The 27,455-nt window shown below is 43.0% G+C and overlaps 1 protein-coding gene across 3 annotated transcripts in view; it reads left to right on the top strand.

The window, feature by feature from the left end:
* LOC148010490 (uncharacterized) overlaps positions 1–27,455 on the top strand; it is a 164,170-nt gene that overhangs the window by 32,598 nt on the left and 104,117 nt on the right. For all 3 annotated transcript variants that reach the window (XM_087672138.1, XM_087672137.1, XM_087672136.1), the window contains exons 3-6: positions 21,167–21,359; positions 21,509–21,576; positions 21,687–21,752; positions 21,822–21,926. In XM_087672138.1, the coding sequence (XP_087528264.1) occupies positions 21,167–21,359; positions 21,509–21,576; positions 21,687–21,752; positions 21,822–21,926 (432 nt within the window). The remainder of the gene's footprint in view (positions 1–21,166; positions 21,360–21,508; positions 21,577–21,686; positions 21,753–21,821; positions 21,927–27,455) is intronic.

Raw genomic sequence — 27,455 nt, 5'->3', positions numbered from 1 at the left:
ATATCTCGAATTAGCCTTTTGATGTTATCACCTATTGCTTTGTTGTAGGAAAACTACTTTGGTTGATACATATTAAGATATTTAAGGTGTACTTATGATTATGAACTAACTTATGGTTATGGTTTATGCTTGTAGGGGTACACTGTTTCTGATTAGGCGAGAGATCCTGACACCCGACGTTCCCATGGTGGCTATCTCTATACCTTGGGCATGGCATCCATCTGTTAAGCTAGTTGTAAGCAGGAGATAGTGGTGGCTTCCATAGCTGAGGCAGAGTATTGGGCTCTCTTGGATGGTACCACTAAGGCCATCTATTTGAGGAACTTGTTGGTTGCGATTTAATTTCCTTGTGAGGTACCTACAATTGTCTCCTGTGACAATCAGAGTGTCATTGCCTTTATGGGCAATCTAATCATCACACCTTAGTTATGGCACATGGCGGGGTTCACTTCTACTTCACCAGAGAGTAGGTTGAGCTAGGCACTAGTGACAATTTTGTAAATATTTTGACCAAGGCAGTCAATAGGCCGATTCTATAGTACCTTCTATCTCGGATCGGCTCGGGTATACCCTTCTCTACTTCTACAGATTGACGGGGAGAGGGTGCTTCCCTTACTTATCCTTTTAGTTTGAGAGGGTGGTTTTCTTCTCTTGATAATGATAGTGATGTTGCTTACAGTTTTTCACTCTTGGACATTTATTTATTTTATATTATTACATTATGGACATTTGTAACTTCATCTGCACTGTTAGGATGACATGATTGTAAAAGGGCACTTGGACAAGTGAACAATTTCCTTGCACTATCCAAGTGGCACTGTTGCATAAGCATGAAAACTTGCATCTTTCTTTGTATTATTCCATGTATTGACATTCTGTTCATGTAAACATGCATTTGTACACATTTATACCTTTTCGGTCACCCTTGGAGTGGACGACTCTAGATCCACATACTTGTGGCATTGCACATGGCAGTCTCCAAAGGTAGTTTTTTTTTTCTATGCTTGTATGCTAGCCTTACTTGTCTTGCTTGCTCACATGTCATCTTGCTTGTCTCTCCACATATTCTCCATATGATTAGCACACACATCCTTAGGCAATCCCTAGGCACTTATCCTAGTAGTATGTAGGATTGTTTTGCTTGTTTTATAAAGATAGTGGGGTTACCAATTCTTATTTCCTGTACCTTGGGACACAATGACTCAATGGGATGAACACTCGTTTGAAACCCTCACTTAATGCTAAATCTTGTGACCCACTAAAGCAAAGTCCTTTAAAAAAAAGTCAATTGTTAATTCAATTTGCCTTTGTAAGACTTGGTAGGCCCTTGGGTAGCCAATGAGCACCCTTGGTCCGATGCCTTGGTCTCTTTGGGATGATTACTTGGACTCTCTTGGTAAGATAACCATCACCTCTATAGTTTTGGTAGGTGACTGGGTAGCCGACGCACACCCTTTGTTCAATGCCCTTGTTGCTTTGGGATGGAACACCTTGGGATAAAATAAAATAAATACAAGGGCTTATTTCTCATGGCTTAGTTTTGGGCCTGAGAGGGGATGTTGAGCTAAAAATGCATTAGCCTGACTTAAACAGCCCCAAAACATGCATATTTAATTGAGAAATCTTATTGTTTTAAAAAGAAACACGATCCTTGAGAGTAGCTGTGTCCCATACACCAAACCCTAATTTGTAACCCCTAAACTTTCTATAAGTAGGCATGCAACATACCACTCTCTCTCAATCTCATTTTTGTAGGTTTCAGGACTTGTATCTTTGCTGCCTATACCCCGTTCACAGAGAACATCGTGATTAGACCTTCCCCTTGCTGAATGCTACTATTTGGTGCCTGATGCCAGTCTCCCTCTCTACTTGTTGGTTGTTGCCTTCATCGTGGAGTTGTCACTTATTGGATCTGCATTTGGTGTTGTCGCCACTTATTGGAGTTATTGCCATCACTCTCCAGTTGTCTCCTGGTCAACTTGCATTTGCATTTGATGTTTTCTCTCTCATTTGCTTGTCGTTTGGCTCCTGGTGGTTGCTTTTGCACTTAGCTGTTGTCGCCTAGCTCTTCTCTCTCCTCAGGTACTTGTGTTTTTAGTATTTCTCTCTCCTCATTGCCTATCTGTGTCAGAACCAGCCTCTTCGGGTGTGTTTGCTGGTGTTCGACACACAGAGGCTGACTTGTTGCATTTTGGGATCCATTTCAGAGTACGGTACACTCTCTAGCTCATAACTTCTGCCTTGATCCCCGAGATATAACAGTTTGAGATTCACTATTCGTTGCATAGAATGTTTGTTGCATGAGCATCGTACAATTAGTAGTCATTCACTTCATTATTCATTGTATTCATTATTTGAGTTAGCCTAACCCTAACTATGTTCTGTGTTATCAATTTGTGCTTTGTCATACCATTGGTTTTGTGTTTTTTGTATTTAGAGCATTTCTTCACATCAACCTCCTCCATCCATTTGCATCCTTCCAACAATCCTAACATTTCACCAAGAAGCACATGGAAACTTTACCTTTAACTCATGCCCCAAAACCTGCACTAGGTTCTAGGCCTTTTTCCGTATGCATCGTATAGATTTTTGTATCTTTCATATTGCTGCCAAAAATTGTATATTGGCTGTATTCTCTCATGACCAGCACTATAGCGAGCATTTGTATAACCAACATTGATACATGAGTTCCAAAAACATGAAACCAACCTTGTCCAAGATCAAGCATTATATTTTCCCCAACACTTTGTGAGAATTTTTCAGATTGAGAGGCATCATCACTGCTTGATCCCGTTTCACTATGTGAAGACATTCTTATTGTAATGCTTAGCTGATTATAACTTTAGTACTAGAGCAATGCTTCAGACTTCCAATCAGATGCCAGAGGCCCACCAAATCAAGGGAATTGATGGTATCCTGGCAATGGAACTTGAAACTAGCCTTCCTTCTTGACAAGGGTGGTAAATAATCTGATTTAATACTAATTACAGCAAGCATAACATTCACATAAACTGAAAATGAAAATGTTACCACTTAAACTTGGACATTGGATGCTCGACTGGCCCCAAAATTGGCACCCCTTGTGGCATTTCTTTAACTTGTATTGCTAAAGGTTGAATTATATTGAGATATAGCATGATTCCCTTTAATCTTCAATACATCTTATTGTCCATAACAACCAGCAAGCCTTCAAACCAATTTGCCCCTTGGTTTGCTTGAGAATTGGCCTTCTGTTTGCTCCTTGGATGACAAATTTTGTGCTAAACTTCATGTCTGCTGGCTAGCCTTTTGAAATTCTCCGAAATCTCCAAATTTCAGCCGCCGCTGGATTTCAAGTACTAGGCACTAAATTCTGAGCACAGGGTGGCTAGTCAACTCTAATTTTTGCTATAAATTAGAGTTTACTAGTAGAAATTCTTTCGTCGCACCTTCTTGGGGCTGAATTTGGCTGAGATCTCGAGGGAAGCTATGAATTGGCTAAGAGAATGGAAAGGAAGTTGGAGAGAGAAATTTCAGAGTTTCATTGCCAAAATTCATTGAAATTTAATGCTGCCCTCCTATGAATTTTTGATTGATTGCGGCCACCATCAACAAGAGCCCCCCACATGTAGTTGCCTGTCCATATGGATCCCAAAATTATCGTCACATGCTTGTAGACAGCCTCCAAGGGCTGTCACTTGCCTCCAATGGCCTCTTGATGAGCTAGGGGAAGCTCTTTAATAGCTCCCAATGGCTGGTCTATTGAGCTAAAACATGCTTGATAGTTGATTAGAATCTTTAAATAGCCCCAAAACACACTTAATTAATGAAAAACACAAAATTGGTGTACAGTTTGAGAGAGTTTTAGTGGTCCCCCAAAACCCTAATTTTTTATTGGGGGTAAAGGCACCTCCGCCTAGCCGCTCGTGTATTACTACACTGACAGTCACCGCCATTGCACACTGCAGGTGGCGGGCGTCCGTCACTGTCACTTTATTTTTTATTCTTTTAGTGACAGTTTGAATAAAGGAAGGCCCGGTTAAACATTGTGACTGTTGGAGTTTCTACTTCTTGTCTCTCTCTTTCTTGCTCTTGCTCTCCCGCCATAGCTCTTGAGTGCAAGCTTCGATCCTTCTCACCTTTCAACGGTATCAGAGCTCGGCTTCCTGACTCTTGAGCTTGGTTCATGGCATTTTTAGCTTCCCATCGACTTCCCACTCACATTGGGTCTCCTTCCCGGCAGCCATATCCGACTCCTTCGAGCTCCCATCACTCCCTGGCTTCCCGAGCACCTTCCCGGCCCTTTTGGGCACCCTCAAGGTATTCACACAGAGGTATTGCTTCACTCTTTACAGGGTCTATCTCAGTTTTCAGCCCTCTTGAAACAGGGCAGCCATTACACTCCCAGCTCTCATTTCATATGTGGGCTACTCTCCCCTTGCTGGAGCTTGTTTGAGGCCTTCCTTGGCTTTAACCGGACCTTTCCGAAGCTTAGCCACCATTTTTTACAGCCCCAGGACTAGCATTTATAGTGGGCGCAATCACGCAGCCCTCCCATATGTGTCTTCAGCATTGACAGTCACAACAACAGCTCTCCCTCTCCATTGGCACTTGGAAAGGCTCCATTTCGGGCATATGAATATGCTTTGATGCTTGGTTTTGATGTTTGATGTATTGGCATAGTATTTGGACTGATTTAACACTATTTTGGGACTGTCATAACAGTCCAGAGGCAGTTTATGATAGTGTTACACTGACATTTGATGCTACAGCTTGTTTGGCATTGTCATTTGATGCCCGGTTGGTCCCGTTTGATGCCCGGATGTTAGGGGAATGTATGCCTATTATTTGGCAACCATTTGGAGCTGATTTTGGTGCTGAAATTCTCAGTTTTGAACAGTAAATCACTGCTGTACATAGTTGGGCTGAAGTCATTTTACTCACGTATGCTTATGCCTATGCTTTTTGGGCTATGTTTCGGGCATATATGGTGATGTATTGACACTTGGGGCTCGACATAGAGCTTGGTTTTGATTTAGGATCGTTGGTTGAGCTTGAGCTCGCTTTGCAAAGCATTTGGATGCTCCTTCTTGGATGTACTTATGGCATGTATGTTGCTTATGTCTGACCGGTCTTGACATGCTTAGCCTATGCCATTACTACATGCTAGTTACATTGTTTGGAGCCTATTGCTATTGGAGCTCGGTCTTGGCTTAACCTTGGATTCTCGGAGCTTACTTGAGCTATTTATTGGCTTGTCAGAGTTGTATCTTGGGATGTACTTGATGTCTTACATGCTTATGGATGCTACATACGGATGCTCTACCGCCTACATGTTCGGGATATACCATTGATGCTTGATCTTGGACACTTGTCACTGGTGCTTGTACATGCTTTGTTTTTCTTTTACCCTTCAGGATGATGCATGGTTCATATGTCTTGGTTCCTCTGATGCTTATGAGCTGACTCTTTGCTTTGGGTCCCTCTCTTTGTGAGCTGACATCTACTTGTGTCAAGTCTTGGTAGTGGCAGGAACACTTTGCCCCGTTGATTGGGGGGTGTGTCTACTCATTGGCAGATGCCTGTATGACATGTTTGGGTGTTGGATTCATGCTTATCGACTGTCATATGCCTATGTTATGCCCGCATGATGCCGGCTTTGGTCTTGGCAGTATTTGATTGACTTGGGATCCGATTTTGGCACTGTTAGTTCTCATTTACTGAAATCTGTAATTTATTACAGCAAGCATATATGTATTGACTGACATGGATTTTTCATGCTGAAATGTTCTGAAATGATGTACTTTCAGTAGTACTTGGTGGGCAGCAGCTTTGGGTACACTTTTCTCACCATTTTCTCTCGATTTTGGTGATTTTTTGGTCATTTTCTGCAGTAAACAGCAAGCAGTTTTGAACTGTCTACAGTCTTCCAGTTTGCATTATGGTGAGTTCGTCCACTGATCATACTATTTTCAACATCACTAAGCTTGATGGTACGAATTACTCTTATTGGAAGAGCGAGATTTGGCAAGTGTTGATGCAGAAATCGCAGATCAAACCTTTGAGGTTGAGCAGACATTCGCCTGCAACTATGCTAGATGAGGAATGGCTTGAGCTTGATGAGTTATGCAAGTCCACTATTGTATTATCTCTCACAGAACAGGTTCATTACAATGTATTTGAGGAAGAACAGAGTGCATGGCAGTTGTGGAATAAAATCAAGAATCTCTATGACAAGAAAAGTCCAGCGAGTCAGATGTATTGGTTGAAGCAGCTTATGGATCTGCGCATGAAGGAGAATGTGATTATATTTGCTCACTTGAGCCAGTTCCATGCTATACTCAAGAACTTGACTTTGCAGGATATCACTTTTGCAGAGGATGTCACTCCTATTTTCTTGCTTGGTACTCTTAATGAGTCATGGGATGTATTCCGCACTGCATTATGTGCCTCTATTGCTACCTTGAAATTATCTGATGTTGAGAGTGCTCTTTTGCAAGAAGAGGTTAACCGTAAGAATTTGGATGCCTCTCGTGTAGAACAGAGTGCATGGTAGTTGTGGGATAAAATCAAGAATCTCTATGACAAGAAAAGTCCAACGAGTCAGATGTATTGGTTGAAGCAGCTTATGGATCTGCGCATGAAGGAGAATGTGATTATATTTGCTCACTTGAGCCAGTTCCATGCTACACTCAAGAACTTGACTTTGCAGGACATCACTTTTGCAGAGGATGTCACTCCTATTTTCTTGCTTGGTACTCTTAATGAGTCATGGGATGTATTCCGCACTGCATTATGTGCCTCTATTGCTACCTTGAAATTATCTGATGTTGAGAGTGCTCTTTTGCAAGAAGAGGTTAACCGTAAGAATTTGGATGCCTCTCGTGTGTCGCATGCTATGAGAGTTAGAGGCAGGAATGATGGATATGGAAAGCATGGCAGTGGCAGTGGTGGTGGCCGTGGACGGGATTCTCAGAAATCTCGATCCAAGTCTCGCGGGAAGTCACGTAACAAATCCCGTGGCAGGAATGCAGATGTTACTTGTCACCATTGTGGGAAAAAGGGCCATATTAGGCCACAATGCCATGAACTACGCAATGAAAGGTACAAAGATAAGGGGAAAGACAAAGTGCAAGATAAATCTTCTGATCGCAGCATAGTGCCTGCAAAGTCCAGTGTTAAAATTGAAGAGATCAATGTTATGCAGCCTGAGGATGTTCATGATGATGATTATATCCTTGCAGCTTCTTCTAGTGCTTCGCAGATGACAGAGATACACTCTATGTATACACAGTGTTGGCTCTTGGACTCAGGCGCGTCCTTTCATGTGACACCTTACCGAGAGTGGTTTCATTCATACCGTACTGTTTCAGGTTCTGTGCGCTTGGGTGATGACAGCTCTCTTGATATTTTGGGCATTGGTGATGTTAGGCTGCAGTTTCCTTCTGGCAGCAGTTTTGTTATGCAGGATGTACGTCATGTACCTACTTTGATACGCAGTCTCATGTCAGCTGGACAGCTTGATGACGCAGGTTATCATGTATCTTTTGGAGACTCTGCATGGAAGATCACTCGTGGCAGACTTGTGATTGCGAGAGGTGCCAAGGCTGGTAGCCTCTATCTCTTGATTGTATCAGCTTCTTCCCTTGATCATGTTTTGTCTGTGGATTCTATTCCACATGTATCTCTTTGGTATGCCCGTTTGGGCCATATGTCTTTGAAGGGAATGAAAATGCTTTCTGGTTTACAGTACTTACCGCCCCTTGATTATGCATGTTTTGATTCATGTGAGCATTGTCTTTATGACAGGTAGACCAGGTCTACGCATAAGAAGTCTGGTAGGCCACGCATGAGTGAGCCCTTGGCATTGGTACATTCGGATGTCTGTGGGTCCATGCCTTGTCAGTCTATGGGTGGTGCAAAGTATTTTGTTACGTTCATAGATGATTTTTCACGGAAAGTCTGGGCTTATCCCATTAAGCTGAAATCCGATGTCTTGGCTGTGTTTCAGAGATGGCTTGCATTAGTTGAGAACCAATCTAGATATAGGCTAAAATGTCTAAGAACAGATAATGGGGGTGAGTATGTCTTACGTGCTTTTGAGCAGTTATGTGATGAGAGGGGTATTAAGCGTCAGTTGATCGCCCCCTACACCCCGCCCCAAAATGGTTTGGCTGAGCGGATGAATAGAACCATCCAGGAGCGTGTACGTAGTATGCTTAGCCATGCAGGCCTACCATAGAGTTTTTAGGCTGAGGCAGTTAGTACAGCTGTGCATATCATAAACAGATCACCTTCTAGTGGTTTGGATTTCCAGTTTGCCGAGGAGGTATGGACTGGAAAACCTCCCTCTTATGCGCATCTCCGTGTCTTTGGATGTGAGGCATTTAGCCATGTGCCCAGGGACAAGAGAAGTAAGCTGGATCCTAAGAGTGTCAAATGCATTTTCCTTGGTTATGGGGATGCAGGTGAGATGGGTTACCGTCTCTGGGATCCGCAAGCGCAGAAAGTCATCTGCAGTCATGATGTAGTCTTCCATGAAGACAAGATGCATAGGCAGCCTGAGAGAATTGTTGAGATCTGCAGGGTCATATTTTAGGAGGAGCTGAGAGCTCCCGCACAGCCAGTTGGACAGCCTACAGCTGCAGCAGATGCTCATGGTCAGGGTGTTGGACAGGCAGCTGGGCAGGCAGCAGAGCCTGCCGTAAGACGGTCTACTAGAGACAGACGCCCACTTGATAGATTTCAGCCCTCGATGCATTATGTCTTGGTTACAGATGTAGGAGAGCCTTTCACTTATGATGAGGTTATGCGCAGGGGTGACAGTCACTCCTGGGAGAGGGCTATGCAATCTGAGATAGACTCCTTGCATAAGAATGAGACTTGGGATTTGGTTTCCTTGCCTAAGGGCAAAAAGGCTTCGCCATGCAAGTGGGTGTACAAGCTGAAAAGTATCCCTGGACATTCCAAGCCGGCATACAAGGCTAGATTGGTAGCAAAGGGTTTTAAGCAGGAGCATGGTGTGGACTTTGATGAGGTCTTTTCTCTTGTGGTTAAGATGACCACCTTGCGCTTAGTCTTGGCTTTGGTTGCTCAGCTTGACTTGGATTTATACCAGATGGATGTCAAGACGGCTTTCTTACATGGGGACTTGTATGATGAGATTTATATGGAGCAGCCTAAGGGCTTTGCAGAATCTGGCAGGGAGCACCTAGTGTGCAAATTGAAGAAAAGTCTTTATGGCTTGAAGCAGGTACCTAGGGAGTGGTATTATAAGTTTGATGCCTTTATGCAGTCACAGGGCTACAACATGAGTGCTATGGATCCGTGTCTTTATACGAAGAAAGCCCGTGATGGTTCTTTATTGATTTTGGTACTCTATGTGGATGATATGCTGATAGCAAGGAAAGCTCATGATGAGTTAGATGCTCTTAAGGCTCAGCTCAAGAAGAGCTTTGAGATGAAAGATCTGGGACATGCCGCTCACATACTTGGTATGCGCATTAGACGCGACAGGCATCAGGGACTCCTCTACTTGTCACAGAGGGAGTACATTCATAAAGTCCTTGAGGGCTTCCGCATGCAGGATGTAAAGCCCATTGGCTGTCCATTGCCTTCTTATGTGAAGGTATCACAAGCTGATTGTCCGCAGACAGATGAGCAGAGGGCCGAGATGGCCAAGATTCCCTATGCATCCGCAGGGCAGTCTTATGTATGCCATGATAGCCACTCGTTCAGATATTGCCTTTGCAGTTGGTGTTGTGGCACACTATATGGCTACACCTGGGAAAAAGCATTGGGATGCCGTGAAGAGTATCATGAGGTACCTGAAGGGCACTGCAGATATGTGCATATGCTATGGCACCCAGGATACAAGAGTCGTGGGGTACACTGACTCAGATTATGCAGGACATGCAGATAGTAGGAAGTCCACTTCCGGCTATGTATTCACTTATGCTAGAGGTGCTGTTTCTTGGATGTCCAGGGTGTAGAAATGCACGGCCCTTTATACTTCAGAGGCCGAGTATGTTGCAGCCACTGAGGCTTGCAAGGAGGCCATTTGGTTGGGTCGTTTGGTTGCTGACCTTGGTATTGATGCTATCCCTACACTGCATTCGGATTCTATGAGTGCTATTCAATTAGCCAAGAATCCGGTCTTCCATGCGAAGACGAAACACATTGAGGTGAGGTATCACTTCATACGAGAACAAGTCTGTTGATCTTGTCAAGACCTCGACTGACCAGAATCTTGTAGATTTGCTTACGAAAAGCCTCTCTACAGAGCGCTTTGCCTTCCTCAGGAGGTTGATGGGCGTGGGATGAGATGACGTCTTTCCTTATCCTATTGTACATGTGTACATGTTGTACTGCCTTTTTTTTTTCTTTTTCTTTTCACTCCTCACTAGGGTATATTCGCCTTTAAGTGGGAGGTTGTTGGGGGCAAAGGCATCTCCGCCTAGCCGCCCGTGTATTACTACACTGACAGTCACCGCCACTGCACATTGCAGTTGGCGGACGCCCGTCACCGTCACTTTATTCTTTATTCTTTTAGTGACAGTTTGAATAAACGAAGGCCCGGTCACACATTGTGACTGTTGGAGTTTCCACTTCTTGTCTCTCTCTTTCTTGCTCTTGCTCTCCCGCCATAGCTCTCGAGTGCAAGCTTCGATCCTTCTCACCTTTCATTTTTTGGGACATCCTTCAACATCTATAAATAGATAGGCTATGCACCACTTTGCCTCACCCCTTTTGTGCAGTTTTCAGCCAACAGTCTTTATCCACATGGTGGTTCCCCATCCATGACCACTGCCACACCTTCCACATCTCCTCCATTGTGTGGCATCTTCATCCATTGTTGCCGGCCACTGTTTGGTGCCCCACACTTGGCTGTGTTTGGCATTCTTGTCATTGCGAGCCCTCTTGTTGCTTGCATTTGGACTCTATAGTCCCAGGCATCAGGTGACCTTTTGGAGCTTGCGTTTGGCCCTTCCCTTTGCAGGTGACAGCGATTTGTAATTTTCCTTATCTAGGCGGCTGCATCATTGCTGTGTTTGTAGCTGTCTTCTGTCACTTTCCTCCTTCGGTATCATCGTGGCTATCACCTTACGTCTCCTGACTGATCAACATTTGGTGTTTTCCTCAACTTTTGCACTCCAATTGGTAGTCACAACGCTTAGGATCCGTCTCTAGTTGACGTCACTCTCGAACACTCCATTGGTTTGCCCTTGGGCATTCTGTACACTCTTATGTTCATTTACAACATTCATTCACTTTAGAGTTTATTCTCTTTGTGTTTATCTCTATGTTTGAGTTTTGAGTTTTGCATTTTTCATTTTGTATTTAGGGTTTGAGTTTTGCTTGTCACTATCTGAGTCTTTGTATTTCAGTCTTAGTTATACATGCTGTGTTTCCTCAGTGCAAACTTTAGTATATCTTCAAATGGTATTAGAGCCAGTGCTCTTCTAAAGAGTATCCTGCGGTGATTGTGGAGGCTAGTCTTTGTGCAAGACTCATAGGCGACTTGATTTTGACTCATAATGTCTCAGGCACCTTTTGTTGGGGATCCTATGATGCCCTATCAGGGTTCTCCATCATTGGAGGCTTTGAGAAGGCATTATAGTCTTTTTATCTTTACTATCTTTTTCTTTACGCTTTGGTCATCTTACAGATGAGGAGTTTGAGCAGTACTTGCGATTCATGTACAATCAGGTTTATACCCCTCCAAAGACTGCTATTACTATGTTTGGAACCGATTGGTGACACTGGCCATCTCTTTGATCTTGTAGTGACCATGACATTCGGCATGTTTGGTGATCCATCTCTTTCATCACAGCCAGGCCTTATGTCAGGTTCATATAATCCTTTTGACTCATATGAGTCTTGACCTCTTTCTTCTTTTGTTATGTAGGATCCGGGTGATTTTCAACATGTTAACTTTAATAGAGGAGGCTCTTGAAGCAGATATCCTTCATCAAGCATATCTTTACCATCTATTTCATTTGAGTAAGTAAACTACACTTCTCAACTCTCTCCCATCCCACCATTGTCTTCTCCACATTTTGATCCACTCACATCTTCATTCCAAAACATGGGATTACACTCCACTTCCACTCAAAGCAAACTAGGAGTTGGATCTTTCATCTCTGCTCCTAGCACTTTCATATTTCCCATCACTCCACCTACCCTCCATTCACTACACCTCCTGTTACATCATTAGTGGGAATGATGTCACCCTTTAACATTGTACCTTCCACATACTTCCACTTTACCACTCCTTACACTTTGGGACGGTTGTGATGGGTTTCCCCCTCACTACCCCTGGACACTCGCAATCCCCCCACACAACCTTTAAGACGTAAGGATATCTATCCTCTACTTATGGACTATCGTCACACATCCCTTGGGTCACTTCTATGTAGGGATTTCCATCCTTTGCTCCACATGTCCCCATCCCTCCACCCTAGGCTCAAGCGGTTACCATGCTTGTACCCAATACGCAAATTCCCACATTTGGAACCACTATGCACACTTTTGGTATTAATGGTGGGCACTCTAGGATTCCTTTCCAAGCGTACTCTACTCCTCCACCCTATCCCCCCTATCCAACTTAACCCCATTACACACTTTCTCCATGTTCTAGCAGTATCAATCTTGTTGCAATGGCCAAGAATGCCTTCACAGATAAGACTTGTTTTGATGGGTTGAATTTCACCACTTGGTCGAACTTAATGCAACAAGTGCTTGAGTCTCAAGGACTTTGGGACCTCATCGTTTGTACCTCGGACTCTCGATTAGCTCACCTTGATCACATCCATCAATGCAGAGCCCGCAATGCCATGGCTAATGTTGAGTTAATGCAAGGGTTGCTTCTTGAGTTTTACTCTCGGTTATAGCATTTTCCCCTCGCATCTGAGCATTGGATTTATCTCATTGACTGCTATGAGGCACGAGATCGCACTCAAACGTATCAATCTCAATTTTGAGCTTTAGGAGTTTTCATAAGGAAGGTGATGATTTGAAAGTCAAGTTGGCCAAATATTGGCGGTTACTTGCTGAGTTTGCTACTACTAGCTTCCTAAAGTCAACAGACAACTATCAATTCACATTCTTCTTGAATAAATTGCATGACAAATACTTCCATTTATCCAACACATTATCTCACTACTTAGATTGCCAACCTTCTACGAGTTGGAGCGTCCGTTTTTGCATTATGCATGGCTGCACGATCGATTCCATAAGAAGTTCTCCACACACATCTATTAATAGGGTTGAGGGTTGGTTGCCTCTTCTTCGAGAGGTAAAACCAATAGTAGTAAAAACTTGCAAGATGCAAAGGCAAGCCAAAACAAGGGTGGCACCACTTCCTCTGATGGAACCAAAGAAATATGGTCCCTTTGGTAGCAAATTCCTAAGAAAAATAGGTTTTGTACACATTATGAGAGGACGGGCAATGTGGATGAGGAGTATCATATTAAGGCCCAGGGTCTTCCACCTAGAAAACTAGTAGACTGCTGTGATTGCCTCCACTTTGGTTGGCTACTCCAGTTGGGCTATGCCTCCTGCTGCTGCACCATTTGCTCTATCGGCCCTAGTGGCTACTGGACGTGGTATGCGGACAGCCTCGGCAGTCTTATCTTTTTCACTGCTTCTGAAGGATTAGCTTATTGGTCTGCTAGTGGCTCACATATTGCACCTTATGCATCCATTCTTAGGGAATTTATTGTACCTTCTAGGACCACTTCCCTGCCTTGCTGTACGCATTGGTGGCCATACACTTGGCCTTTTCCTTTTCAGACTTCCACTACATACTTACATACGCATTGCATTGCACTTAACTTTGCTTTCCTTTATTTTAAGTTTTGTTTTTGAAGCATCTCACGACTTACCTTTGTGCTTTCAAATTTTGATCTCTTTTAGAGGGTTTTGTATTTAAGTGTAGGGCTAACATACAGGTTTGCACTAGTCCTTCTTGAGCTAGAGATAGGAGCTGAGCGCTGTTTCTTTCATGGTTCCATCTACTTGTAGTTTTGCTCTTCTACTGGTATAGAGGATTTCCCTCCCACTCCAGATCGTGCAATATCTCTCTTGATGATATCATGGTGGTGACTTCTATTCTTCTCTTCCAGTAGGGATACTTCATCATCTTCATCAACATGGTTCTCGGCACCACACGAAGACCGACATCCTCAAGCTCCTCTTCCTTCTTTGGCATTGCCATCTAGGTTGAGAGGGGGTTCCTATCCTTCTTGGTATTCTATAAGTTTCAGCACTTATCTTCAATATCAGCCTTTCCCCTTGTTGTACCATCCCCTATGCATCGCATGATTTTATCATCTTTGTACTAGGACCCTTGGACAAGTGAAAATTTTTCCCATGAGGGACATTGTCCAAGTGGCACCTGCTAGAAAAAATGTTCATTGTGGTTCCATCTATCTTTTTAGGACTTGGTAGGCCATTGGGCAACTAATGGGCACCCTTTGTCCGATGCCTTGTTCTCTCTTGGGTGACTACTTGGACTCCCTTGGTAAGATAACTATCGCCTTTGTAGTCTTGATAGGCCATTGGGCAGCCCACATGCACCCTTTGTCTGATGCCGTGGCTGCTTTGGGATGGAATGCCTTGGGGTAAACATTCCAGGCCTTTCCTTTTATGCTCAATTTTGGGCATGCGGGGGGGTGTTGAGCTAAGTTACACTTTATAGCTGATTAGCATCTTTAAACAGCCCCAAAACACGCTTAATTAATGAATAATACAAAATTGGTACGCGGTTTAAGAAAGTTTTAGTGGTCAACCCTAATTTTTTTGGGAAACCCTTCGACATCTATAAATAGACAGGCTGCTCGCCATTCAACCTCACCCCTCTTGTGCAGATTTCAACCAACAATCTTTATTCATGTGGTTGTTCTCCATCCGGGATGGCTGCCACACTTTCCACAGCTCCACTGTCTGGCATCTTCCTCCATTGCTGAAGCCCATTGTCTGGTGTCCCACACTTGGCTGCGTTCAACATCCTTGTTATCGCCAGCCCTTGCTACTTGTGTTTGGACTCTACAGTCCCAGGCATTAGGTGGCAGCTCTCCACTCCTCGAGGCAACCTTTTGGAGCTTGTGTTTGGTCCTCCCCTTTGCAAGCGATAGTTAGTCGTGGTCTTCCTTGTCCAGGCAGCTGCATCATTGCTGCGTTTGCAGCTTTTTGCTATTGCTTTCCTCCTTAGCCACCATCGTGGCTATCACCTTAGTCTCTTGACTCCTTGGTGATTAGCGTTTGGTATTTTCCTCGACTTTTGCACTTCAATTGGTGGTCACAACATTTGGGATCTGTTTCCAGTAGACGTCACTCTTCGACACTCCATTGCTCTGCCCTTCGGCATTTTGTTCACTCTTACATTCATTGATAGAATTCATTCACTTTAGAGTTTCTTCTCTTTGTATTTGAGTTTTGAGTTTTGTGTTTTGCGTTTTGCGTTTAGGGTTTGAGTTTTGCTTAGTTTTGCTTGTCACTGTTTGAGTCTTTGTGCTTTAGTCTTGGTCGTACATGCTGTGTTTCCTCTGTGCAAACCTTAGCATATCTTCATATATGCTGATCACCAATAATTGGAAAATGACAGTAGTAGCTCTTTCTCTTCCTCTCTAAACCTCCTCCAGCAGGCTCTAATATCCTTTCCCTCACTTGAATGGGCAAGTTTTGCCAAGTGGAAGCCCTCTAAATGCAATTTTCAGTAATTTTCAGTCAATAAATTGATTTTCAGATCTGAAAATCAATTTAATTATTAATTCTTGCTAAAAAATTAACTACACTAGCCAGCAATTAAATTATCTAGGCCAATTTGTTATCCAACTATTGCTAATCATTTATTAGCCCTTGAATTGGCATTGATTAATTAATTAATGCCTAGTTTGTAATGTCACCAATGACTAGTAAAATTATCTAGGCCAAAATTTGTCACTAGGTACCACCTAGTACCTATTAGGTACACCTTATCACAACTTTTTCCTTTGACACCCATTGACATCTCAGGGTCCATGGCCCGTCGTTGTGAAATAACTAACTCGCACTTCACATATTCACCTCACATTTTCACATTTGATTAACGCTTAATCAAATGGTAAGGAAAGCATTAAAATTTCACATCCTCGTGAGACGTTGGATGCCCTTGCTTGTAGGTCCTGATCAGGTTTAGGAGTGCAACTCCCACCATTGTTGCACCACCACCACCACCTAGTTGAGAAATAGGATTGAAACCTATGGGATACATGCCTAATAGAATAGTAGCCCCCAATGTGGTGAATTGCAGAAGAGATGAGTGTGTATATTTGTGAAATAGGTGAGATTGTTGGGAATTGAAATTGCAAAAATTGATTTGGATTAACTGATGATGAACCATCAAAAGCAACATTATTGGAATGAGCATGTGACATAGAGGTATTACCTGACTCTGCTTCTATAATCACCTCTCCTTGCTTTCACAGACTGGTATGGGTTTGGGTCTTCATGTTTAGTAACTAGTTACGCCCATTACTTGTGCTTTTAAGGAGAAATGGAAGGAGGACTTGTGGAATTTGTATCATACAAATCTTGCACTGTATTTGATGGAAAGGATGACATTGGGTAGCTCATAGTTCCCAAATCCATGTGTCTTCTTTCAGTTGAGGGTTCTGGTTTTGCACCAACATAGATCTCTGACTGATGTGCATGATCCTTTGGGTTGTAGAATTGGTTTCTGGAATGATATGCCGAAGGTGATGTGTGAGTTGGATCATGAGTGTAGGGGCTCAGCTCTCTCTAATCTTTGCCTGATGATAGATGTGTATTCTTGTTGCGTGAGAAGATACATTCTGCAAGTAGAAGAAGGATCTTGTAGCACAGCAGCAGCAGTCCACCAGGCTTAGATGAAGATGTTGATGCAACAGAGGGAGCAGTCTGCAGTCCTCCATAGTCTCTGACAGTCTTTGCCGAAGATGGCAGCTATAAACACAAGTACAAACAGTAAAAACACAGCCGTGATGATGGACCTGATGATGTCAGCAGCATGTGTGGGCATCTGGGATGAAAACAACAGCAGGGTGGCCTATTGTACAACAAAACACAGGTCTGGGACAGCTCATATGGAGGTCGCATGGCTAGATTTGAGTGTCTACAACAAGAACAGCCCATCTACTAGCTTCAGGGACTGATTAGTCTCCAAAACACAAATTGTAGCAGGTTGTCCAAGCTGGGTGTAGCAGTTGGACAATAGTTTGATGCCCTCCACTGATGGCGATGTCCTCCAAATGAGCAGCTGGCTGAGATGGACCAACAACAGCTCCAGATTGGTCAGGTGCAACAGTGCAAAGATAGTAGCTGTGTGATGTGGGATGATGAAATGCAGGCACTAGCAGGGTGATTGATAAAGGCGGATGGCAAGGAGAGATAATGGTGGTGCCAATTTGTCAAGGAAAGTGATAGAAAGTGTCATGAAAAGTTGCCTACCCATGACCCCCTTTATAGACTTTTGTGAACCAGTATCCTACCAAAAATTGAGGTATGGGTAAAATGATCTGATTTTAAATTGTAACTAAGCGAGAACATGAGGGTTAACAGTAGAGAGTGCTTAGAGATCTACAAACAATATAACCAACAAGTGAATGCTCATCGAAATGGAATGAAATCATGCATTAAATGAATAAAAAAGGGAGCAAATACAAAGTATGTGCCAACTAGAATGTAGTTGGAGTGGAGGTCGAGACTGGAAGTAGAGTTTGAAGAGAGACCCTAGCAGGCCTCTATCTTTGTAGGAGTGGGCTTAAGGGGAGCTGATAGAGTTGTTGATATAGCACCACGAACAACTTGAGAGCACATTGTACTTGAATAGATCATGAATGGACTAGCCAAGCTGTTAGCAGATATGTTAGCTCATGTGTGAGTCTGCGCATGCTTTAGGGTTGGGGATTATTTTAGGCATTTTTTATGGTCTTCATTTTGGTCATATTTAGCATTTATTGCTGGCCAACTTGATCATATTGATGACATATTTTTGTTCTATTTATTCGAGCTTCTCCTCCTTAGTTAGTCAGTCACTCACCATCACACTTGTGGATCTTCTGCTGATGGGGAGAGGAGCCGGTGCTGGTGCCCACACAGCCAATGACTCACTGTTGTATGTGACTGTCTCATGTTGGATATATGGATTCCATTTCCTGAGCATACATCTGAGTTTTCATCTGTATTGTGTTCTTTAGTGTTCCTTCTTTCCTTTCTCTATTGTCTTGTGTTCAACAGTTTATTTCAGCACATGTTTATGTTTCCATTGCTGCATCCACTTTTGACACAGTATCAGATTTCAGGTTCGGTGCTCCTGCCGTGTTTTCCTTGTTGATTTCGGGACTATTTTGACCATTGCTGATCATGCGACTACTGTTCTGCTCAAGGCGATCTATTTTCCTGCATTTAATTCTGAGTTTGTTGACGTCAGCATCTGTACAGCCTGCGTCAGCCCCTTTGCTGCTTGCGTTTGTGATCCAGCCTGCCTTTGCGACAATTCTCTCCTATTGGCGGGTGTGTTCAGCTTGCGTTTTGGTGTTTCTGCATCTCCTCCTGGTTGAGCAGTTGCATCATAAGGCCGTTTCTGCTGTTTCAGGAAGTTTCTAGCTGTTTTTTAAACTTTTTGCAGCAGATTTCTTCTTGTTTTGATCAGATTTTCGTGAATACTGCATGTGAACTCTCATTTTTTGTAGTCTATGCTTGTGGTTTGGCTGTGTTCTCTCTCCAAATACCTTCTTTCCTCTCCTTATCTTCTCATCCTCTACAAATGGCTCCTTTGTGCACATCCACTCTTGTTAGTTTTACACATATGACCTTGATGCTACTTGAGCATGAGGTGTCTTTGCAGTTACAGGGAAGGCTTTTGTCATCTTATGGAGGTTCCAGTGAGGCTTTTGCAGCTTTAGAGAGGGGTTCGAAGAAGAAGACATTGAAGACCCAGTGTTACCAATGTGGGAAGAAAGGTCATTTACGAAAGGACTACAATGAGTCAGCGGCTTTTAGGAAGCAGAAGGAGAACAAGATGAAGTGGGACGTGGACTCCTTCGACGAGTCATCATCTGCCTTAGACTCAAAACTCCGATCCTCCGACCAAAGAGAGGGCCAAGGTGCGGAAAGGATCCGCTTCTTCGGCTCGCGGGAAGAGATTGATGGTCCCTTTCTCTGCTGCTTACTAGTGGTGGTGATGATGACATCCCTCACGACTCTCCAATGCCACAGAGAGAGTGTGAGAGGGTGAATAGAATGGGGCAGTCGCGTCTGATCTATATATCTATATAGATGCACAGGATCCAGAGAGGGACCTCCTTGACGCATCCATTGAAGTGTGGCAAGTTCAAATCCTGGAGCTAGGTATTGATATCGAGGTTCATGATGGGTTGTTTGATAGAGAACGGGATTGGTTCCTAGTCATGAGCTCACATGAGGGGACACTTTGGCGGTTTGGCCAAAGGTGGGGAATCCATGGTCATGTGTGTTCCAAAGGCGTTTTTGACAGGATGTTCATGTATGCTACTGAGAGACATTGGGACAAACACAAAGATACGCTATGATCTTCTCTATTTTTAGGTACTAATACGATCGACATTGACATTAGGTTTTCTTCGAGGCACCTTGGTGGTGGCTTGCGCACCCACTGCTTGGGTATCCATGGTTCTACTTGGTGGCTCTATGTTGAATGGTTTATGATTCATTATCACTGTACCATTGTATTGTATTAGATCACCCATGATCTGAGAGAGGGTGTTAGTAGATATGTTAGCTCATGTGTGAGTCTGTGCATGCTTTTGAGCTGGGCATTATTTAGATTATTTTAGGCATTTTTTATGGTCTCCATTTTGGTCATATTTAGCATTTATTGTTAGCTGACCAGCATTAAATGCTGGCCGACTTGATCATATTGAGGACATATTTTTGTCCTATTTATTCAGGCTCCTCCTCCTGAGTTAGTTAGTCACTCACCATCACACTTGTGGATCTTCTATTGGGGAGAGGAGCAAGTGCTGGTGCCCACACAGCCAGTGACTATTGTATGCGATTGTCTTGTGTTGGATATATGGATTCCATTTCCCGAGCATATATCTGAGTTCTCATCTATATTGTGTTCTTTCTTTCCTTTCTCTTTTGTCTTGTGTTCAACAGTTTATTTCAGCACACGTTTATGCTTCCATTGCTGCATCCACTTCTGACACAACCAGCACTAGTATCTCTGATTGCATGAAGTCAGTGTGAGGGATGTCAACAAGCAGCACATCCGTTTGAAAAACAACAAAATGCAGGCTATGTTTGACTGAAGAATGACATGACGGGTGCATTTGATGATGACAGCAACAGCAATATCTCTAGGACAGCAAAACATAGGTTGTCTATTAGTTAGAGCAGCAGGGGGCTGCATTTGGAGCAGGGAAAGTCTGAACAGTGGTGTCGATGATGAATTATCAGCACAATGGTGGCCCATAGAGCCTCTCTCCTCTAGAACTCCAGATGATGGTTTGGACAGGCATGATAGTAGCAGGGCTGGCGAGGGAGGCTGACAATGTCATGTATGACATTTCACATGACCAATGCTAGCTTGATGTGATTGTTCCCTTTGTACTGTTCATATGAGGTGCAATGCTTAAGTGGAGGGAGGTTATGGAGGAGGGCTTTGGTTCCATTGCCAAGAATCGCACATTGGTTTAGTGGAGAGACACCCCATAGAATAGGTTATGGATGGGAAATGGATCCTTGAACTGTAGGTACACTCAGGTGTGCATTGGAGAGGCACCGAGCTGGACTAGTGGCCAAGGGAAAGTATTGAATGCTTGGCACACTTTGTGAACAATTTAATGACAAGAATCCATGTCATATTGTGTCAGCTTGAAGGCTCTTTAATATGGGCATGACGTAGTCTCTCTCAACAGAAGTATTGTTTGGAGCATTTTATGACAGCTTTGAGTGTACTTAAGGAACCACAATTATGTCTGTTTGAGGTTGATTGTTTGTAGGCTATCAGATATTTGTTTGAGTTGAGGTGTAAGGAATTTTTTATTTTAGTATGTTTTGATTTGTCCTTAGGTCTGTGTAGTGAGATATTTGTTTAGCAAAAATCAGCATCTATTGTAGCATGAGTTAACCAAGAATTTCAATCTTCATATGATATTAGAATCACTTGATGCAAATCTAACAGGAACAATCAGAACCTACAGGAGTTATTCCTCTTCAAGGCTGTAAAGTAGGGCCAGCTTCTCCTGCATCGGAAGCTACAGTTAAGCATATTTTTGTCATAACTCTACCAGAACAACTTGTTGGCTTAGGAATCATCAAGCGCACCAATTATGTTCTGGCTGCACGTGATTATGAAGATCTACATTCTTGGATTGGTAATGCTCAGTTAATTGAGAAATGAAATATTCCTTTGCAATCTTCCTAGGGCATGGAATTGATGTGTGGTAAATTTTGTAACAAGAGCAGTGGGTTGTTGTTGTGGTTATTGTCATCTTCTCACCTTAGTTAATTTATGTTGTTATAGATGCAATAAAGTTAGCATCTCTTTCTAAGTGGAAGCTGCAAGCAAAAGTTGAGCATGCTTACATGGAGGTAGTTTATGGCGACTTGATGAATATTTTGCTTAATACCATCAGATAAGATGAATTGGAATCGCTTGGTTGGAAATTCATACTTGTTAGTTTGTTCATCAAAATTTGAAGGTTCGAGATTTAGAGCAACGATGGGCAGTTGCTAAAGCAAGAGATGCTGCTAGAGAAGCTGGAATGGTATGTCTCTACAGAAAGAACGTTTTCTTGCGCTTAAATAGATCAGAACTAACAAACACTTGTTTCTAGGCTTTACAACAATTACAATCCCAAGGAGGTGAAGATCCCATTGTTCTTCAAGCCTTAGCAGACTCACTTATGGATGCTTATCACACAAGAGAGCTACTTCAGAATGTAAGTTTAATTTGTGTTTTCCTAGTGTTTATAGAAGCCACATTCACGACTTTCTATGTTAGGGCCTTCAATGTTTCGAATAGAAGCATTGCTTATCGTACAAGTGAGGTACTTAGAATGTAAGTCCGTGTTTTGTCTTTCTTATTTTAAAAAAGATACAATCATGATTCTTAGATATGATAGGTCCCCCCCTTTCCCTCTTTTGACTTCTCTCTATTTCAAAACATGTTTAGATAGTAACCATTTGTCTTTTGTTGAGGCATCCTGTTTTGAAATGTGGATCCACATAGGGTGCTGTCTAGCCTTTTCATGTATGTACACATGAGCTCTCATTTTACAGAAATTTATGTGGAGTCCTTATCATACAGCCTAGCTGTAGATTTGTCTCAGCCTAGGCTCTAGTGAATTGTGGCCCCTTTGCATCCCTTTCAGCCTAACTTGCCTCCCCTCCTGCAATAACCAGTAGAGACTCCAAATCAAAATCCCACTAACACACTGATGGATGCACTTCTGCAAGTGGTGCTTCTTAGAGATAGAGCCCCTACTTCATGGTGTGGTGTCTTTGCTCTCTTAGGCTTCTTAGGGACACCCTTGAGACAACTCCTGCAACTGGTAAGCTTGAGAAACTTTAGTTATGCCATAGGGAAAGTGGTTTTTGTCAGAATTCAGATTTGCAGCTCCTAGCAGAGGTGGATAAGGTACTTAGGAGGAATCCACTGGCCCTCTGCGTTGGAGTAGCTTTTTTTTTGCCAATTAGATAAACGGAAGGGGTTACTCTAGCCTTGGAGACTAAGTGGCAATTATTGCCTTCTTTATTGGTCTTAGCAAATACTTTAGACTTTTGTCTCCTTGATATAGGAAGTGTCTAGGGATGATTACTTGAGAGAGAGTTTGGTCCTATGTGGATGTGGTGGAGGGAGCCTTAATGATGTTGGTTGTGCCTGCATCTACCTTGGAATTTTTTCATTTGTCCCTACTCATTTCCTCTATTTTGTTAGCAATCATGTGTGTCATGATGGTCATCTCCTGCCTATGAGCCTCAGTTTAAGTTAGATGAGGAAATTTAGATCTCTAACAGTGTATTTGTGCATCATTTCATTTTCCTGAGACACTCCAGGTGGAAGTCCTCTTCTGCACTTGTCCAGGCAGCTTGTTTTCCATTCCTTGTGGGCAGGCATTTATGCCACATGGTAGGGCGGACTTTATGTCAGGCATGGTCAGCATTTTAGTGCATTTTATCTTCCATTTCGGGCACTATTTGCAGGTCAGCCAGTTTGCTGATTCCCCCTTATTTATGGCTGCCCTCCCACTCCACCAGCCAATTATCTCTCTCTTCCTCTACTGGCCATCCACATTATCTTCTCATCTTCCTGCTTCCGTTTGGCGGCCCACACTGATGCTCCAAGCTGAATGTTAGGGCTGATTGTTGCAGCCTTCTATCGTTCAATATTTTGTCAGTCTTTTTCCATCATTATACTTTTCTTGTCTCCTTCTCTATTCACTTCGTGTTCACTTTCCTTCCCATTGTGCACTCTCACATGGTATCATTTGCCTTGTTGGTAGGTGGACATGATTGAAGAGGAGCATCCGTTCATGCCACAGTGGTGGCCACATTTGCAACATTGAGGGTGGCAGTAGCATCCTGGCAGGGGTAGGAGAAGATGGGAGGGTGGTATAGGGTGAAGCAAGGACTGGTGGAAAAGGGGGAGGATGTGGTGCAAGTGGAGGCCTTGGATAGATGAAGATACCCCAAGCAAAAATCACCCCGAGTTTCTCTCAAGATGAAGACATCTTGATTCCTTTGAGGGGGAGAGGATGTAATGTACTTGGTTGGACCTTGACTTTGACTATTGCAATATGTTATATAACCACGAGCAACAAATAAATCTATCTCATGACTATCTTCCATTTTTCAATATTATATGCTATTGAGAAACCTTCATTCAATTGTCTTGATGATTCCCATAATAGAAGTTCGATTCTATTTTAAATAGTGTGGGGGTACAAGGAGAAAGGGGGAGAGTGGCAAAGGGAAGAACGAAGAGGGAGGAGGGAGGTAGGAAGGAAAAGGAGAGGGGAAGAAGAAGGGAGAGGAAAAGGAGGAAAGAGAAGAATGCTGGTGGAGAGGCACTATAGTATGGTGGCCATGGCAACTAGCCTGGTGGAGAGGCACTAGAACACGGCGGCCATGGCTGCTATGTCTCCTTGCTCTATATTTTAAATAGTGTAGGGGGACAAGGAGAAAGGGGGAGAGTGGCAAAAGGAAGAACGAAGAGGGAGGAGGGAGGTAGGAAGGAAAAGGAAAAGGGAAGAAGAAGGGGGAGGAAGAGGAGGAAAGAGAAGAATGCTGGTGGAGAAGCACTACAGCATGGTGGCCATGGTGACTAGCTTGGTGGTGATGGCAAAAATGTGGTAGTGATGGCTCGTCAAGTGGCGGCACAGTGTTGGAAGAGGCCACCAAGCATTTTAGACAGTGGAAAGAAGGGTGAAGAGGAGTGAAGAAAGGAGGGAGGGGGGAAGGAGAGGGGGTGGGCAAAGTGTGGAGAGGGGGGAGGGAAGGGGAGGATTGGGGGCAAGAGAGAGGGAGATGGGATGGGGTAGACAGGGCTTTATGCAAGGGTTGAGGATGGGGGTTGAGTAGAGAGAAAGAGGGAGAGAGAGAGAGAGAGAGAGAAGAGAGAAAAAAAGAGAGACAAAGAGGAAAAAGGGGAGAATGTGGACAGTTTGGGTGGAGGGTTTTGTTTAAAGAAAGAGTAAATTAAAATAAACCATTTTCATGGTTCTCTTTTTGTGTTTTTGGTTAGTGTTAAAAAAAAGTGATAGATGTAGAGGGCAACCCATAAGTCACAATCCCATCTCGTTAGGATGAAAGCTTACATCCCTCAATTTGTTGTTGATGATCTTATTATCGATGAAGGAATTAGTGAAGAGGAGGCAGTAGCTTTCATTAAACAGCCCCAAAACTAAACTCAATTAATGAATTTCAACCATTTCTTTTAAATTGGAAGCGGTTCAAGAGAGTTTCAGTGTCCCACATGTAAACCCTAGTTTAGGAGGCCCTAAAATTTCTATAAATAGACAGCCTGCCCTCCCACACAAACCAATCTCGTTTTTGCAGTTTGCAGGTGCCAAAGCTTTGCTACCCAAGCCCCATTCATGGTGGACATCTTAGCCAAAGCTGTCCCAACTTGTCGACCAACCACTGGCACCTGTTTTCAGCCTGCTTGCTGATCTCTCCTCCTACAGCCATTGCCAGCTGATCTAACCTCTTCATTTGCTGGGTTTACATTTCTAGCGACCAACCCCAGGCTGCGTTTCTTGCTCTAGAGACCCCTCTAGCTGTTGGCGACACCCAACAAGGCTGCATTTGCTGTTTACCAGGCTGCTTTTACTGTTTTTTTTTGTGTTTTCTCTCTCTTGGAGTTGTCCAACCTGTCATCTACACTCCAACTATATTTCCAGATTTTCTCTCTCCTCTGCTTGTCTAGGCATCTACACTGCTGTGTTTACTGCTGCCAGACGTCTTTGGAGGCTACCTTGCTGCATTTTGGGATTTGTTGGAGTATGACACACTCTCCAATTCATTACCTTTACGTTGGTTCTTGAGACATGAGAATTCGAGGTACAATATTCATTCATTGCAGAGTGTGCTTGCTATATGAGCATTGTATTATTCAGATTTATTCATTCCAGATTATTCAGTGTTCATTGTCTCCAAGTTACCCTAACCATAACTATGTTCTATTATCAGTTTGTGCTTTGTCATATGATTGTATTTTTGTTTTCTATGTTAGGGTGTTTCTTTACAAGTTGTTATGGTAGGGACAAACTCCTTTTCTCCCATAACAATATTCTTTTTTTTTTTTGAAAAAAAGGTTACAACACCATCTATTAGAGCCATCCACATCAAGTTTGCAGCACTAAAGGATGAGGTAGTTCAATAGGTGTTGGAGAAGAGGGTATTGTAGGGTTGTACCACTCAATCAACAACATCAAAAAAGCTAACAATAGTATCATCAAAAGGGTTAGTGATATGCACCAAGGAAGTAGAGGCATAGGTTGCTTTGATCGTCAGGAATCCCAAGGAGGGTAGTATTTCTTTAAGCGATAGCTATTGATGAGAAAGTGATTTGCATAGACATCATGGCTTGAACTTGTATAGAACTGTGAGGATTCGTTGCAAGTACTTTGTATGGTCCAAGCCAAAATATAGTAGAACAAAGTCATCTTCCTTGAATTTGTTAAGCTTGATGAATCCATCATGGGATGCTTTCCAATGAACCTGAGTAGCTTCAATACATTGTAAAACCATCCACCTAGTCTCATCCAAACATTCCAAGTGCAATAGGTGGTGTTGAAGGAATTCTTCATCTCCCTATCGCTCTTTGATAGCTTTTGCAAAGAAGGTAGCTCCAGTTCAGCAAGAAAGATGGCTTTTGTACCATAGACAAACCCAAAGGGGGTTTGACCCGTGGTCGCCTTATAGGAGGTTTTGTACACCCAAAAGGCCTTTTATTTTATACACTTTGGTGAGCTTTTCCATGATTTCATTGAGGAAGTGAGTACCCTTGTCATTGACTAACTCTAGAGAACTATCAAAGCTCATTATGATATTTTCATAGAGGAATAGGGCCAAATTGTTTCCATCATCATGATCAAGGGCTTTGGCTCAACACCAATTTGTTATATATTCAATGCACACCATGATGTACCTATTTTTGTTTCTGTCTAGTAAGAGGATCAATGGGACCTATAAAGTTGATCCCCTATTTCTTGAAAGGCTTGAGGGGAAGGATGGATTGTAGTGGCATGGTACTAGCTTTGGTGGGCTTACCCATCCTTTGACATATGTAGCAATGTTTACAGTAGTCATAGGTATCCTTATGAATCATGGGTTGTTCCTTCTTCGGCAAAGCATTCTCTAGATGGCTTGTTATGGTAGGCCTTTATAATTTTCTCAATTTCATCTCCAATGAGACATCTTCGAAGTTGTCATCCTTGCCTTTTTTGTACAACGCAATGTATAAAGTGTGTGCGTCTGAATCCAACAGTAGCTGCTTTTTTGTATAATGCACTATATAAAGTGCGTGCGTTTGAATCCAACAGTAGTTGCTTTTTTTCCGGCTAGATAGTTGAGAAGGGTATGGCTGGGTTGCCAAGAGATTTGCAATGTCCGTGTAGCATGGGGCGACCATTTCAATGAGAAATAATAAAGCATCTTAGAGGTCTAGATCATCCTATCCTTTGCATCACATTGAGGGATACACCATAGATGATTAGCAAGCACATGGGAGCAGCTAGGTTTTGTCACCACTTCAAGATTGGATTCTTGGAAAAGGAGTAACCATCGCATCATCCATTCTTTCACGTCTGCTTTATTCATGAGGAAGGATAAGGCCTAATGGTCAACATAGAACTTGAAGTGGATAGGTTGAAGGTAGTGCCGAAACTTCTCCAATACAAAGACCATTGGGAGGCACTCCAATTCTATACTATGTAATTCCTTTTTCTATTAGTGACTTTGTGGCT

The sequence above is a fragment of the Lygodium microphyllum genome, chromosome 29, assembly GCF_053477565.2.
Source record: "Lygodium microphyllum isolate KBCC chromosome 29, Lygodium_microphyllum_v1.1.10, whole genome shotgun sequence".
Taxonomy (NCBI): Eukaryota; Viridiplantae; Streptophyta; class Polypodiopsida; order Schizaeales; family Lygodiaceae; genus Lygodium; species Lygodium microphyllum.
This window is presented reverse-complemented; position numbering and strand designations above follow the sequence as displayed.